The sequence below is a fragment of the Schistocerca serialis genome, chromosome 4 (genome assembly GCF_023864345.2).
Source record: "Schistocerca serialis cubense isolate TAMUIC-IGC-003099 chromosome 4, iqSchSeri2.2, whole genome shotgun sequence".
Classification (NCBI taxonomy): Eukaryota; Metazoa; Arthropoda; class Insecta; order Orthoptera; family Acrididae; genus Schistocerca; species Schistocerca serialis.
The window spans coordinates 161,365,171-161,383,436 of record NC_064641.1 but is presented as its reverse complement, the minus strand read 5'-3'; the positions used below and the strand labels follow the sequence as shown (position 1 = coordinate 161,383,436).

The window sequence follows — 18,266 nt, the reverse complement described above, 5'->3', positions numbered from 1 at the left end:
ACTACGGGATGATGATGGCATTGAAACAGAGGATGACAAGCGTAAAGCTGAAATACTAAACACCTTTTTCCAAAGCTGTTTCACAGAGGAAGACCGCACTGCAGTTCCTTCTCTAAATCCTCGCACAAACGAAAAAATGGCTGACATCGAAATAAGTGTCCAAGGAATAAAAAAGCAACTGGAATCACTCAATAGAGGAAAGTCCACTGGACCTGACGGGATACCAATTCGATTCTACACAGAATACGCGAAAGAACTTGCCCCCCTTCTAACAGCCGTGTACCGCAAGTCTCTAGAGGAACGGAGGGTTCCAAATGATTGGAAAAGAGCACAGATAGTCCCAGTCTTCAAGAAGGGTGGTCGAGCAGATGCGCAAAACTATAGACCTATATCTCTGACGTCAATCTGTTGTAGAATTTTAGAACATGTTTTTTGCTCAAGTATCATGTCGTTTTTGGAAACCCAGAATCTACTATGTAGGAATCAACATGGATTCCGGAAACAGCGATCGTGTGAGACCCAACTTGCTTTATTTGTTCATGAGACCCAGAAAATATTAGATACAGGCTCCCAGGTAGATGCTATTTTTCTTGACTTCCGGAAGGCGTTCGATACAGTTCCGCACTGTCGCCTGATAAACAAAGTAAGAGCCTACGGAATATCAGACCAGCTGTGTGGCTGGATTGAAGAGTTTTTAGCAAACAGAACACAGCATGTTGTTATCAATGGAGAGACGTCTACAGACGTTAAAGTAACCTCTGGCGTGCCACAGGGGAGTGTTATGGGACCATTGCTTTTCACAATATGTATAAATGACCTAGTAGATAGTGTCTGAAGTTCCATGTGGCTTTTTGCGGATGATGCTGTAGTATACAGAGAAGTTGCAGCATTAGAAAATTGTAGCGAAATGCAGGAAGATCTGTAGCGGATAGGCACTTGGTGCAGGGAGTGGCAACTGACCCTTAACATAGACAAATGTAATGTATTGCGAATACATAGAAAGAAGGATCCTTTATTGTATGATTATATGATAGCGGAACAAACACTGGTAGCAGTTACTTCTGTAAAATATCTGGGAGTATGCGTGCGGAACGATTTGAAGTGGAATGATCATATAAAATTAATTGTTGGTAAGGCGGGTACCAGGTTGAGATTCATTGGGAGAGTGCTTAGAAAATGTAGTCCATCAACAAAGGAGGTGGCTTACAAAACACTTGTTCGACCTATACTTGAGTATTGCTCATCAGTGTGGGATCCGTACCAGATCGGTTTGACGGAGGAGATAGAGAAGATCCAAAGAAGAGCGGCGCGTTTCGTCACAGGGTTATTTGGTAACCGTGATAGCGTTACGGAGATGTTTAATAAACTCAAGTGGCAGACTCTGCAGGAGAGGTGCTCTGCATCGCGGTGTAGCTTGCTCGCCAGGTTTCGAGAGGGTGCATTTCTGGATGAGCTATCGAATATATTGCTTCCCCCTACTTATACCTCCCGAGGAGATCACGAATGTAAAATTAGAGAGATTAGAGCGCGCACGGAGGCTTTCAGACAGTCGTTCTTCCCGCGAACCATACGCGACTGGAACAGGAAAGGGAGGTAATGACAGTGGCACGTAAAGTGCCCTCCGCCACACACCGTTGGGTGGCTTGCGGAGTATAAATGTAGATGTAGTAGATGTAGATGTAACCAAGTATAGACAACCACATTATATGGAAACTGTAAATACAGCAAGTTAGTACTACTAAGGACAAGTTAGTACTAGTAAGGATAGACAATACAAGTCATGACAGGTTGTTCTGACAAGACTTCACCCCACTACAAACAGCCAAGGACAGTTAGTGTCCATAGCTAAGTGTTGTCAACTACGTAGGCAATAAGAGTTCATATAATATCCCATACGTTGAAAAATATGGAAATACTAGGTTGAAATACTCTGTGCAGCATTTTAATGTACAACGAGTGAGGTTGTTTTCTCACAGTGTTGCTCCTTTATGATCTGCGTTGGTAACTTGATTTGTCAAGTGTGCTGTTGAGTGGTGGAGTGGTGCGTAATGGTCACACCTGTCACCTTTGATGACTTTCCGTCCTCAAAGTAAGACTGGGATCCGGAAAAAAAGGCAACATATGAGCTGATGTGTGAAATACACTTGCAGCAGAGCAGAAGAAACAAAAAGTCAGGAGACCAAAGGGTGAAAGAAAGACTACAAAGAGAATCAGCCTGAAATAATTAAGAGGGAAACTGGATTCCTGTATACAGGAAACCAAAGCACACATGCCAATATTTGCACAAGCTCTTAGGTCACTACCCCAACAAAAAAGAGAGATTGTTACAGGATAATTAAATCAAGTCCAAATCTGAAAGCAGAGTTGTCAGTGAAGTACAAAACTTACCACTGAAAGCCCATTTATTACTGACACATACCAACATACAGAACAAAACTGATGTCTTGGATGGAGAGTGCTGCTGTTTATACAAACATCAAATATTCTGTAGTATTCAAACATTATAAACGTATGAAATTGTGATAACCTTGCAGAAATGATAAATGCTATATAACAAATAATTGCTGATTGTTGTCAGGTTTGAACCGGTGATCTGCAGCATGCCAGTCAGTGACACTAACTGCTATACCACATAGCATGGAACACAGCTCACAGCATTTCTCCCTTTCCCGTAGAAACAGTGATGTGAGCCTCTACAGCCCAATGGATCTAAATCGTCTGTGTTACTCTCTATGTCAACACTGGCGGGTCTTCGTATTCTGATCATGTTGTTACATTCTCTTCCCTATGATGAATATTGAAGGCAGCCCCCGTCATCGAACTTTTGTGATTGTTGAATGGGTCTTCCTCAGAACGGAAGCCCTCCTCATCAATTTATACCTCAGGATGTTAATGGGGCTACAAATGACATATGACAGTTCTGTGCTTTTGTCTTCTTGATGAAAGGCTGTGCTTGATTTGTGGTGGTACACAGCGGTATGCCATAGTGGTACCTCTGATGAGAAAAAAAGTGTTAAAGTAATCTTTGAAGATGTCTAAATTTCTAAAAAGTTACCCAGATGGCTACAGTACTGGAAACTATTTTTTAACAAATCAAGCACCAATGAAGGGTATAATCCTCAAGTGTGTATATGATGCCTAACAAGCGATGAAGGAAGCCAAAAGTAGCGCTTCAGTTACTTTTCCAGTAGTCACTATCCACATATGTGTAATAATTCATACTAAGCATGGTTGTATCTCAGTGGTCGTGTTTGGCAATGTAGTGATCTCTATTTTCTTCTAGGCATTCAGGGTCCATATGCATTCAAGTCCTAGTGATGAGATGTTTCATGTAGTCATACTGCAGATGGTCTGGTTGAAAAAGGGATGGTGTATCCAGGAAGTGTGTACCCATTGTCATTTCAGTCTTGTGTCCATAAAGCAGAAAGAACATTCTGAAGCCTTTAGTACCTTGATTTGCTGTGTCAATTGCATCACAAAAGGCAGTGTTGCACTACAATCTCTCAATTTGACATCAGTGTACCGCAAGAGCACCTCTGCCAATGTCTTATTAAAGCATTCTGTGAGGCCATTAGTCTGTGGGTGTTTAGGCAGTTGTCATTCTGTGGCTGATGTCTCAAAATGAAATTAACTCTGAGTCTAGTGTTGACTGGAAAGCTTTTCCACTATTAGATATCATCTCATGGGGTGCTCCAGCTTCAAAATAATGTCTTCTATAAGGGACCTTTCAATTTCTTGAGCTTCAGCAGTTGGCACAGCTTTGGTGACATTGTAGTGGTTGAGGGTAGTCAGAACAGACCATCCATTAATTCTCATTTGTCAACTTCAGGAACCTCCCAAAAGGTCGAGTCCAGTTTGGTGGAATGGCGCTGCAGGCAGAATTAGTACCAGATGCCCTGGAGGGAAAAGTGGCAAGTGCTCTCATCACTGGAATTCCTTACAGTGGCTCACATAGTGCTAGAATGGTTGGGTAGAGATCTGACCTGTCATGAAACCCGGGTGTCCAGATGTTGGAGCATCTTTGAGGAACTTCAGGGTAGCTGGCCATAGATGTGCTGGGATTACAAGCAACTATTCCCGTACCTTTAGGGTTGAGTTGTTGCTGCTCTCCATAGTTAGTGATCCAAATTTTGACTTGACCATCTGCAATGCTTATGACTGTTGCTGCTATTTGCATTTCTTTTGTGAGCCTGTTTAGCTTTCTGCAGTCGACAAAAGCATCACAGTTTAACTGAGCATCTAAATTGACAAATGGGGGCACACACTGTTGATGTTGGCGAGATAACAATGTCTTCATCTAGCCAAACAACCTCCCAGAGAAAGTTTTATCATGTATACTTATTGGAATAGCTTTTTCAATCTGGAGCTCTCATCTTCCGCAGTCTGTGACTGCTTATGGTGCTTGCAAGAAGTTCCATCAGAAAACATTATAATGTCTAAATTTTGTTACAATGACAAATTCAAAGAGCTTTGTCATGTCATTGTTATCTATTCTTGCAATAGATCTTCCTGTTGACTAGAGGTATTTCCTATTTGTGACTTCCAGCATAATCGATTTTTTATTACATAAAATGGTGTTTTTAGCTGGCAACGATAAGCATTTGATTTTACAGAAAAAGAAGCCCCTGATTTGACTGGCACCTAGACATGTTGCCTGTCAATGATAAGGTGTCTCTCTTCTGTAGATGGTCGCCTTATTTAGTTTTCCTGAATTTGGCAGCTAAGCAAGTGGTTGATATTTTGTTTGCTGTTGTCCACGGAGGACTTTCACCTGTGATGCTAACCTCCATGGCTGTGTTGCTTAGATTTCCTAAAATCACCTGCTAGGTGAGTGGCTGGTACATCTTTTTGGCTGTAGAGAATGGCTACAGCATGTTGTGGAGTGACCTCGTCCAGGACATGGTGGTGGACCTCATTCTACAGGTTGAATATAATTTTTTGCAATTGACTGGTGTGAATAGAACTGTTTTAATGATTGATGTCTGGTGGCATAGTGTTCATCAAACACTCGTCTTCTCTCTCTGTAGTAGTGTACAACATGTCTGGGATGTTGACAGTGAAAATATGCCAACATGTTAATCTCCTTCCTCCAAAGGCCAGTTCCTCACAACACTTGGCAGAGGAGTTGGCTGGACACTGGATTATTGTTTAACACTTGTGGCATAAGTCCAAGTTAGCCAAATCAGTTCTTTCTGGCACATTCGACTGGTGGCAGAGATTGATGCTAAAGATTGATACACCTCTTCTTCAGCATTCTGTGTAACATCCTGCAAGGGGTCAACGTTCATGGTTGCTACCTTCCTCCAAAGGCCAGTTCCTCACAACACTTGGCAGAGGAGTTGGCTGGACACTGGATTATTGTTTAACACTTGTGGCATAAGTCCAAGTTAGCCAAATCAGTTCTTTCTGGCACATTCGACTGGTGGCAGAGATTGATGCTAAAGATTGATACACCTCTTCTTCAGCATTCTGTGTAACATCCTGCAAGGGGTCAACGTTCATGGTTGCTACCTCTCGCTTACTTGGTTCGACAGTTCTGGGTACCTTAGCAAACTATATTTTTTCTCTTACAACCTTTCATATGAGAGAGGCCGAGGTCATAGTGGTCTTCTGCAAGTACTATAGGGACCACATTCAGAAATCAGTCATACTATTTATTTTTTCTCTTACAACCTTTCATATGAGAGAGGCCGAGGTCATAGTGGTCTTCTGCAAGTACTATAGGGACCACATTCAGAAATCAGTCATACTATTTTCGTTTGACTTTTTTCCATTGAATTTCCTCATTGCAAACATTATAAATGTAAGAAATTTTGAGAGCATTACAGAAATGGCAAGTACTAAATAACAAATACACTGCCTGCCAGAAAAAGTGAAGCACCCTGAAGTCATAGTCTGATGTCATTGTCACATACACACCATCAGTGGTTACATAAATGATTAAGAGTTGCAATTCTCTATGACTGGTAGGGCATCCAGAGGGCATTAGTGTTGTTCATGTTTAGTGTTGTTACCAGGTCTGGTAATTTATATAAAGATTTGAACAGCATCAGATATTGATGATCACTGTGAAGGACATGGATATGATGGGTATTCGTGTGAGACAGTGTTATCAGACCAGAAAGGGGCCTCATTGTGGGTCTTTATTTGGCTAGCTGGTCGAATCTTGCAGTGTCCTGTATTGTGTAGCATTTGGATGTGACAGAACAGTATTGGACTGCATTGGAACGTAAGGGCAGGTATACTTGTTGTCAAAGTTCTGTTCAACCACATCTGACCACCACATGGGAGGATCACCATATTGTGCCTGTCGTCCAAGAACAAGTAATGAACGCCCTACGACATTCTGCGTCATCCCGAAGCTTTTGGTCAGAGACTAGCAGCAGCTAGACTAGGTAATTACTGTCCCACGCCTAAGTTCCATTTACATCACAACACAAACAGCTATGTTTGGAGTGATGATGTGTTAAGGAAATGTAGACTGTTGATGAATGGTGTTGCATTGTATTGAGCGGGGAGTTGCAATTCTGCACTATCACAGGTTACCATTGACAATGAGTTTGACTGTGATCTTGGGAGAGGTCCCAGCCCTCCAATATTCTGGAGAGGCACAGCAGAGTTAATCCTGGCTTCATGCTGTGGGAAGCCATTGGGTATGACTTCAGGTGATAGCTGGTAGTGATTCACAGAACACTGATGCGACAATGGTATATCATGGGCGTCTTGCATCCTCATGTGTTACTTCTCGTGTGACAGTATTGAGGTGCCATTTTTCAGCAGGACAGAGTTTGTCCAAACGTGGCACATGTCTCTGTGAACTATAGGACATATGTGGGACCAGTCCAGGTGCCAACTCCTTCTGAGTCAGTATCCAGGATATCAAGGATCGGTTACAACCATTATGGGCCAGCTTGCCTCAGTAAAGGATATAACGGCTTTGACAGCTTCCCAACCAAATCAGTGTTTGCATCCAACCAGAGAAATTACTGAAATACCGTGTCAACATGTGAAGTTTTATTTAGTTTCTTCCTCTCCTTATTGATGTTCACTTTTTTTGTCAGGCAATGTAACTGCTGGTCGTTGGATTTGAACTGACAAACTCCAGCTTCCCAGTCAGCGATGCTAACTTCTGTGCCACACCATGTGCAGCACAACTCACAGCTATGGGATAGGCACACTCATAGGTCATGTTAACAGTGAATGTAGGCAAGATGCAATACTTTTAGAAGTGGTCTACGTACTATGGCAGAAATTAAAAAGGCTCAGGTCAAATCCTGGCCTGTGATCAATGATACTTCATTGGGCAAATCTTCTCAATAGATATAATTGGCTGGATATTACAGAAAATAATCAGATCAAGGAATTAATCCAAAATAAGCAAGGTGAGCGTAGTATTGCAAGAGTGTGTCTTATTCCAGATATCTGCAGAAGAGTGAATGTTGGTATGTTAAAGATAATGTGAAAATTAGGACTCCATGCCATGAGAAGGAATGAAAATTGTGAGATATGAAAAATAAATATGTCTAATGTAATGGTGATTGTGTTAGTTTAACACTTGACTAAAAAAAGGGGGGAGGGGGGTACGTGCAGTTCATTAATACTAAATGGGGAACACTTCCTAATTTCTGCAATTTTTTTTTAATTTGGTCACAGACTGGCTTTAGGTTTCTTTCAAGGCTAAGAAACCAAAGCCAGATTGTGACCAAATAAATATAATTTTGCAGAACATTAGAAAATGTTTCCTATTTAATACTGTTATCACGTTCTACCAGGCACTGACGGAAAATTCGGTTAATGGGAGTTCATTGTTTGACTCCCGCAACATACTATGGTTGTGCAATTGTTGCAGAATTTTTAGATATGTTGCTGTAATATAGCTTTTGATGCTTAGGGCTCCTTGAATCAAAATAGGGAAAAAATAGCTGGATGAAATGAGAATTTTTGTTGATTATGTTGCAGGCAATTTTGATCCCTTGGGAAGGAACTAGCAATACGTTAGAATGAAAATAGTATCTCAGTAGTGAAATATGCGCAGACAGAATAAGATAATAGAGGTCATAGGAGCTTCAATGCAATTTAGTATACTTCATTCTCGAGTACTGTAAGTTTTGTAGATATAGGTCATGACTTCTTTGTTTCCGGTGGACTATTAAGTTTCATAACTGTAATTATTGTGCTCTTGTGAATTAATATTGTTGTAAATGGTAGTGCAAATCTTTTGATAGTATATGTGGTATTAAAGCAAATACAGCTCGTATCTCACTTCGTGTGCAACAGTGTACTGAATATAGTCAGCTCTTAGTTTGATATTTTCTTAACTGCTCTGATAGTGCTCAAAAGCTGAAATGAAGGATGTAGTGCAGTGGCTAACACATTGGACTCATATTCAAGAGGAGCGGGCTCATAATCCTCATCTGGGCACCCTGATTTATGTTTCCTCTAAGGCTATGTCTGATTTTCTTCCTCATCCTTGCCTCATCTGAGATTGAATTGCAGCTGCACAACCACATCAAAGCAGAATATAAAAATGTAACTTTCCTGCCTTCAAAACCTTAAAATGTACTGAAACCACTTTCACATTTAGGAGAATTCTTTGAGCATTTTGGATATACTATTAAGTTTTACTTTTTTATTTGTAGGCATTGTATGAGAAAGATGCAGATGAATTTGGAGTAGAATGGAGTTTCTTGCAGAAAGAACTAATTCTTTCTGATTTGAAAAATCGTACTATGATTAGGAGTCATACCATGCGTGCCTACGCAACATTACGATTCAAACTGAAGCCTAAAGATGCGACAGAAGCACAAAAAGATGAAAATGATCTGGAATTTGCTGTTCGCCTCTTTCATCTCATGAGGTAAGTTAACTAACTTGCACTTCTTGCTAGTATTCCATACATGAGTAAATCTAATGTAAAAAGTACATCATTGTACTAATGAGTATATAAAATTGCTCACCTCACACTTAACCCCTCATTCAGCATGCCTGTGAACCACTGAAAGTTTGCCACCATATTGGTCAGCACTGACATAATAGTGGGAATCTCTCTCTCTGTACATCTCCATATGGTGTGTGGCAAAATGAGCCATGTAACACTGCTAGTCATTCCTTTTCATGTCCCACTCACAAATGGAGTGAGAGATAAATGACAGCCTGTATGCCTCTTCACAAGCCCTGATTTATCTTGTCTTTGCAGTCCTTATGCAAAATATATGTTGGTCGTTCTGCAGGCTGTAACAAATGCCATTTCTCTAAACTTTCTCAGTAGTAGTTTATGAAAAGGATGTCTTCTCTCCTCCAGAATTTTGCTTGTCGAGCAAACCTACCAGTCTATTTGAAAGCTACAAAATTCATTTTTTCCCTTCTCATCATTATTAATTTACATTTTTCCAAGGTTTGTCATTTCCGTGTAGCAGTGTTGCTTCTAAAGACTGCTACAATTAACACTCCATTATCCAATGTGTATTTGCTGAAATTGTATAGGTAATCAGAGAAGATAAAATAGTGTGTATGCAGCAGAACACAATTTCAGATCACATCTAAATATTAAATACAGAAGAGACTTTTTGGAAGGTTTAATTATATACATGGTGTTGTCCCAGTATTTGTAGTGAATGTGTTACACATTATTCATTTGTGGGTGAGTATGATGGTCGAAGTAGAGGGGATATAAAATGTAGACTGGCAATGACAAGGAAAGTGTTTCTGAAGGAGAGAAATTTGTTAACATCAAGTATAGATTTAAGTGTCAGGAAGTCGTTTCTGAAAGTATTTGTATGGAGTGTAGCCATGTATGGAAGTGAAATGTGGACGATAAATAGCTTAGACAGGAAGGGAATAGAAGCTTTCGAAATGTGGTGCTACAGAAGAATGTTGAAGATTAGATTGGTAGATCACATAACTAATGAGGAGGTATTGAATAAAATTGGAGAGAAGAGAAATTTGTGGCACATCTTGACTAGAAGAAGGGATCAGTTGGTTGGGCATATTCTGAGGCATCAAGGGATCACCAGTTTAGTATTGGAGGGCAGTGTGGAGGGTAAAAATCGTAGAGGGAGACCAGGAGATGAATACACTAAACAGATTCAGAAGGATGTAGGTTGCAGTAAGTACTGGGAGATGATGAAGCTTGCACAGGATAGAGTAGTGTGGAGAGCTGCATCAAACCAGTCTCTGGACTGAAGATCACAACAACAACATGTAAGTACATTATTAGTTTGGAAAGATTCATTGTTTTTTATTGTTTAGATTTAGAGAAACAGCATATTACTGTTCTGATATGAGTTGGTACATTATTTCCCTTTTTAAGGTTGGTTGGTTGGTTTGTTTGGGGAAGACCAGACAGCGTGGTCATCGGTCCCTTTTTAAGGAAAAAAAACATAAAACACACTATTTACCACTTATTCAAGATGATAATCTGGGATGACATGTTCTAACAAGTTCCTACAGCAACGACAAAAGCCGACATAACTCTGGTACTGTTGAGTTAGTAAACTCTATTTGTAATGGGTGCTTTCATAATAGTTCTGACAATCCTTAGAAAGAATGGCTTAAACTTTATATTTATGATTCTCTTTGGCTTTCTTAATAATCGGTTTTTCTGTATATAATTTCAAGACATCTGAGAATTTGTTGCCATTCTTCATTGGGAACGCATTTATAGCCTAGTTCTTAAAAACGTCCAGATGAAACTGTACCGATATCAGATCTATAACAGTAAGTTTTTAAAGCTCTTTCACGTAAGTCATAGAGCCACAAATGTTTTGCCCCATAGTTAGTTAAATAGAAGTCATGTAGGTTATAGACTTCATACTCCACAAATTACCCAACGGTGTATGGTGGAGGGTACCCTGTACCACTACTAGTTGTTCCCTTCCCTTTTCTGCTTGCAAGGAGTGAGGGACAAATGACTGCATATGTGGCTCTATATGAGCCCTAATTTCTCTTATCTTGTTCTTACTTGAAGTGTACATTGGTAGACTCATTCTACAGTCAGCCACAAATGCTGATTCTCCAAATTTTCTCAGTATTGTTTCTCAAAAAGAACATCATCTTCCCTCCAGTGATTCCCATTTTAGTTCACGAAGCGTATCTATAATATTTGCATGCTTATCAAATGTATCAGTAACAAATCTAGCAGCACAAATCTAGCAGCATGCCTCTGAATTGATTTGATGTCTTCTATAATCCAATCTGGTGGGGATTTCAAGCACTCCAACAGTACTCAGGAATGGATTGTACTAGTATTTTATACACAGTTTCCTTTATAGGAAAGCTAAACTTTCCTAAAATTCTCCCAATAAACTGAAGTGTATCTTTCACATTCCTTGCTACTGACCTTATGTGGTCATTGCATTTCATTTTTCTTTGCAACATTACACCTGGATACTTAATCGACATGACTGGGTGAGACAACACCGACATGACTGGGTCAGACAACACACCACAAATACCGTATTCGAACATTACAGGGTTGTTTCTCCTCCTTACCTGCATTAACTTACATTTTGGAACAAGCTGCCATTTGTCACACCAAATAGAAATAACTAGGAATATTAATTAGGAATTGTACCTTTATGTCCTCTAAGCGCACACTCCATTGAATAGTGTTTTGAGTCGCATTCCATCTGAATAGTGATCTGAGTCACTTTCCATCTAAAAATGACTTTTGAAAAATTTGGCATATTCAATACCCTTCTATCACCATTGTATCAATTGCTAATAATAGAAGAGCATTTGGTACTGTCACTTTTCTATCCTGAGATGTGCAAACGTCAGAATAAAGAATGACTTGAAGAGGATTTTCCATAAACTTTCTGGACAGGATGTTAATGACACATGAGGTAAGCTATGTTGAAACCAATTCTCCTTGAGTGTCTCAGAACCAGTAGCAAGCACACTGCATCATGGCTTTATAAAATCTACATTGTCAAGTTAGAAACAACCAACTTTGTTTTCTTCCATTCTCTGTGCCACACCATATGCCACCACTAAGGTTCTCAGCTCTCTATCTGCAACACATTTTGCACTTGTTAAAGTTAAAAGTGGTTCAGTTTAGGGTGGAACAATCTCCACATTGAAGTTTTCTTTGTAGAGTCCATCAGGCTGTTGTTTGGATTTTACAGAGTGCTCACTGAACAACTTAGAGGGGCATTTCCTGCAGTAGTGTGATGGCATTTTTGGAACACTGTCCAGGAATTCTTTTGTGTAGATATCCCCATACTTTTCTTTTGTTTGGTTTATTTGAGAACTTGAAGCTTCTGAATGAGGACTCAGCCTATCCATGGAATGAATGTCAGTGTGTCCATTCTTTGATCTCAGGGGCATTCAGAAACATATTTTTTATGAAGTCTTGTTTCCTCCTTTCATTTCATTTCTCAAATATCAATTGTCAAGTGACCTTTTACAGAACTCAAAGACATTCTGGTCATATGTAAAGGCCGTTCGTGGCACCAGAGTTAGTGTCCAGTCCCTAGTTAATGAGACAGGAACTGAAATTGAAGGTAGCAAAGAAAAATTTGAATGTTTAACTCCCTTTTTAAATGTTCCTTTACAATGGGAAACCTAGGAGAATTGCCCGAATGTAATACTCGTACCACTGAAAAGATGAATGAAGTAAGTATTAGTGTCAGTGGTGTTGAGAAACAGCTGAAATCATTAAAAATGAGCAAACTTCCAGAGCGCGATGGAATACCTGTCAGATTCTATACTGATTTTGCAGGTGAGTTAGGCCCTCTTCTAACTCTAATCTATTGTAGATCCCTTGAACAAAAACCATGCCTAGTCCTTGGAAAAAAATACAGGTTACACCTGAAATGCCCTCTAAACCCGATGGGCAGAACAGGTAACTAGGATTGTGGAAAGGGCCAAATAAGGTTGGGGTCAGTTTCACCTTCTAATTGTAATTTAATAACACATTTACAACCAAAGTGGCACATACCCGAACCTTTACCAAATGCAACTCTTTCACGGCAGAAGGCCTCCAAACAAGAAATTTTAAAAATCAACAAGATAAAAATGCAATCAAAATAGCAAATAAAATAATTAAAAAACATATATCACAACTAGGTGGAAAGCCTGAAGGCAAAGTAGACAGAACAAACGTATGCAAGGCACAATACAAATGGCTGAAGGCCACAATTAAGTTTCAAAATTTTAAAATATATTACCATAATCTTTTAAAGGCAGAAGGGCACAGTGTTTAAGCTTGAAAGATAATTTTAAAAATAAGGTTGCAAGGCTGAAAGCCCAAAATAAATTTTCCAAAATTTTAAAAAAAATATAACCATAAGCCTTAAATTTTTAAGTAGCTGAAAACAGATAATTAAACACAGATGGGAAAGACAATAAAGACAACAGCACTCAGAAGCCTCTAGGGAGGTCGGTCTGCTCTCGTTCACTTAGGTGAGACAGGTGGTGAGTCCACCTACACTTGATCCGTCGGAACCCAACCAGGGGACAGCCACGGACTGACCGACACGACTTGCTTGGCATCAATCAGTACACAAGAACTCAAACACAAAAGGTTATGCACATGATAATCCACAATGAAGTATGTATTAGCTGTCAAAATTACATACCATGTTGGACAGCGACAACAGGTGAGGAAAGGACACTGCCTGAAATCACGCTAGTGGCCAGGGAAGGTAACCAGAACACTAACAGCCACTAGACAGAAAATTCCGCTGGTGCACTCGAAATGTAGTCAACAAATATAGTGAATTGTAGTGCATGCTGGCTAAATTTCAGCAATAGAAACACTTGGTGTTGCTCACAGGAAAACCTCCCCAACAGCAAACCACTGAAATGAACCACCAGAACATGAACGGACATGGCTTGGGTAGTTGAAACCACTACTCAACATTGACATCGTGGGTCGGTGAACCACAAAGCTTGTAGCGATTGGACAGCTCCACACATGCTCTGACACTGCTCAGGGACTGCCTGCAGACCCAGCCAACTGCACCACACGCAGATAACTCCCCTGGTCCGCAGCAATCAACCGACTCCCCTCAGAACGCCGAGAACATGTAAAATAATCGTCAGTGGACATAACGCCAACTACACACACAACCTGACAAACACTTGCACGAAGACCTCAATGACACACAACAGGAACTAAGCACACACGAAGACAAATTGGGAGTCAATGCACACATGCACAGCCGACTCATGAACAATTGGCGAGCCAAAACGCATCGTCCAGTAGGACGACCCCCGACAAACCACCAATACCGTCGCCTGGCTCAAGTGATGCGTGGCAGCAATGGTCGGGCGAGCCAAGACGCAGGCCTCACTTCTCCAACCCAACTGCATTAGTGCCGCATTGCAACTCCCCGACTGGCAGCCCGAACTCGCGACCCGCACTGGCTTATGACAGACGACGACTGGGAAGTAATAGCAGTCTAGCAAAGATACTACGAAAGGGGATATATCGATAAGTGCTGCTAATGCCGCTCACAGTCAGGTAAAGCAGCAACTCAGTGACAGCAGTAACTTAAATTAACATAGTGAGGTGGAAGTAACTCAAAAATAGGGTGTAAAATACATGATGGTGGGAATACGATCCATGCACGGATCAACTCCTGTCCAAAAGAAGGGTAGTGGAAGTGATACACGAAACTACCGTCCAATATCCTTGACATTGATTTGTTGTAGATTCTTAGAACATATTCTGAGCTCAAACATAATGAGTTGTCATGAAAGGAATCGCCTCATCAGTACCAATCAGCATGGATTTCAAAAACATCAATCATGTGAAACCCAACATGCATTTTTCTCACTTTGGATCAAGGCCATCAGGTAAATGCTGTATTTCTTGTTTTTGTAAAAGCATTTGACTCAGTACCACACCAACACGTATTGTCAAAAGTACAATCATATGGGGTATCAAGTGAAATCGGTGACTGGACCGAAGACTTTTTGTTAGAGAGGGTGTAGCATGTTATCTTGGATGGAGAGTAATTGTCAGATGTAGAAGTAACTTTGGGTGTACCCTAGGGAAGGGTGTTGGCGCCCTTGCTGTTCATGTTGTATATTAATGACCTTGCAGACAGTATTAATAGTAAAATAGGCTTCTTGCAGATGATGCAGTTACCTATAGTGAAGTACTATCTGAAAGAAGCAGCATAAATATTCAGTGAGATATTGATAAGATTTCAAAGTGGTGCAGAGATTGGCAGCTTGCTTTAAATGTTCAGAAATGCACTTCACAAAACGAAAAAACATAGTATTCTATGACCATAATATCAATGAGTCACTTCTAGAATTGCCCAACTCGTGCAATACAAATACCTGGCTGTAACACTTTATAGGGATATGAAATGGAGTGATCACATAGGTTCAGTCATGGGTAAAGCAGGTGGTAGACTTCAGTTTACTGATAGATTCCAGAGGGACTTACCCTCTGCCACGCACCTCACAGTGTTTTGCAGAGTATAGCTGTAGATGTGGATGATAAACCACAGTACCCTTTCTCCTGAATTCACCATTGATCTTCCCAGGATGTTTGGTTATATAATGTCAACAATCCTGATAACTTAAATTTTCCTCTGATCCTATGATGTCATTTTCCAGAATGTCAGTTGCTACCTGCCTGTCATCAGCAGAAAATTCATGACACTTTCTTTGAGTGGATTTCTGACACATCTTCAGTGTACATGTGAAATCCAATTTTCTTGGGTCCCCAGATTATAATAGATAATTTTGTCGCACTGCTTTTTAGTATACAGTTGCCAGTTGTGTAGTAATATAAGTCAATGACATTTTCAGTAACATCTGTAAAACAATAATCAGCACATGGCAGTTTGAACAGAGTCTCTGAACATCACTAGCTCCAAAGCCATAATGGACCTCCAATGGGTCACATAAAAAAGATTAATTTTTATCTCCTCCAAACACTGTAAGACTTTTGTACACTAAGTGGTGTTTCTTTATATCCTTGTATATAAACTCACTTTTCCATGAGTTCTCAACAGGTTATTGGCATATTTCTCGTAATCTTTTGGTCTTTATTTTCAAGTCACCACGAAGTTATCGTAAAATGCTTGGCATTAACTTTCACTATCCTTACTTTTTCCATCTTCCTGTCAGTTTTCATAATTATTTGGTAAAATTTCAATATCATCATTTGAGTGTACAGATAACTTAGTACAAACGGTGACTGCAGTATTGTTGAGACTTCATTTCTGTCGGTCCCATTGAGAAGTAGAAGCTCCAAAGATGTGGAATGAGGTATACATTAACAAAAAAGAAAAGATATCACAGAATATTAATCTGTCTACTGCGTCAACAACAAATAATCACTATAGCGCTATTCATGCTTATGTCATCTAAAATTAATCAAGTCAGTTTGAAAGAAAGCTGCTTTTCTTTGAAAAGCTTCTGTGTCCTCATTACCCTGATTAGCTGCTGCTTATCTGCTTTTCGTAACTTAATACACTTCTGACCATTAACAGTGCAGCTTCAAGAACGATAGCAAATAACTGAATTTTACTTATTGTGCTTACATAGTACAATAAGGATAATACATTACTATATATGTTGGTGATTTTGTTGTATATAAGGTACAAAATTTAGTACACAGACCTGCCACTTCCAGCAAGAACAATAACTCTAACTCATCTGAACTTGGATGGCAGCTACAGGTACATCTGTGTCAAAATTCATCTACACAGTGTCTGGGGAATGGTGACATGCTAGTCTGTCAGCAACTCATGACCAAATTTTTTAAGTAGGTGAAAAATCAGGAGAAGGAAACAGTCATATACCCTCTGCTTTGAGGTAGTTCAAGAAAGCAAGAGCGACATGCGGCCTTGCTTATCTTCTTGAAGGATAACGTCATGGAGACCTGGAAGATAGGGCGAAGCCATCAGTCTTAACATATCAGGCCTGCTATCTTAAATTACCTGCTTTGTGAATCAAAAATAAGATTATGATGATGGTGAATGCAATGTGGCAACATTTCTTCTCTTTGGAGACTCCACACATGAATAACTCCAACGTGATGATGTATAAGGAACCAGGACTCATCTTAAAAGACTATGTGGTGCCATTCCTCTGTTAAGTGTTGTTGGTTGCACCACTGTTGGTGCACACTGTGCTGCTGTCAAGGAAAGCCACACACAATAGTCACTATGCTGACATTGTGTGTTGCTTCAGATGTCATCGCACAGTCTTTAAGTATACTTGTCTAAAGAAGTTTATTTCCAGACTCTGTGTTGCTTGACTAAATGATTCTGTACTGGTGAGCAAACAATGGCTTTTCTCTTGGGCACAGTAACATTGGCCTTCTGAGATCCTGCATCATGTTAAGGATGGCCCTCCTAAACCCATTGATTCCATATTCGCATGATGGTCGTTGGATCCCAACCAACACAAGCAGCAGTATCATAAACGGTAAAACCACAGTTACGATAGACCACGGTCCTATGGCTGTCAAATGCTGTCACATGCCAATTTGGCATTTGTTGCATGCCGTCATCATGATATTGCAGTTTTAATGGGTGGCAGCATATTTACTTGATTACAATGATACTTTTTAAACAAAATATTACAGTACAGTCCTTGTGAGTTCACTTCATACTTTTATCGAAAATGCATTTGGTAGGTGCCTAGCTCTGACGTCATCCGAGGCAGAATGTATGCCGGTGTTTGACTGATGTGGACATATTTATAGCTTGGTGCAAAGTGTCTCTTCACTGCCTTCCTGGCTGTATTTGTATATGGGCTCAGTGGACTGCCAAAAGGAACATCTGCTATCAGCAGCCATAGGCACAATTTGCAGCATCTAAATTGCCCCCGTCTTGGATTTGTATTAATTAATATCTCTGTTGTGTAACAATTTACAATCTTCTTAATTTTTGTATAACTGAAGTTAAGTTTAACAATGGAAAATCCAGGATGGAAAGTAACAGTATTGAAACGGGTAGGTGCTGCTGACCGTACAGCGCCTTCATTGCTCTGTAAATCACTGATTTTGACCAAAATACTGCACCGATCTAGTTGAGACTTGTAACTTCTGCTTGTGACATACATTTGAACATTATGAACAATTTTCTGTTTTCTAGCTTCATTATTGAGCACCACTTAATTTTTCTCAAAATAATGTATTTAACAAAACTTATTCATCTGATCATTGTGAGATTTAACAGTTTTAACATTAATATACTGAAGGATACACTGACAAAGTTTGGAAAAGCTGTTTCAATTTATTTTCTTAATTTGACTCTTAGATTGTGACGCAATACTTTGTGTGCTATGCACAG

The 18,266-nt window shown here is 39.9% G+C and overlaps 1 protein-coding gene across 2 annotated transcripts in view; it reads left to right on the top strand.

The window, feature by feature from the left end:
• The window catches only part of LOC126474014 (ATP-dependent DNA helicase 2 subunit 1), a 172,535-nt gene that overhangs the window by 92,842 nt on the left and 61,427 nt on the right, over positions 1-18,266 (top strand). For both annotated transcript variants that reach the window (XM_050101412.1, XM_050101414.1), the window contains exon 5: positions 8,640-8,857. In XM_050101412.1, coding sequence (XP_049957369.1) covers positions 8,640-8,857 — 218 coding nt within the window. The remainder of the gene's footprint in view (positions 1-8,639; positions 8,858-18,266) is intronic.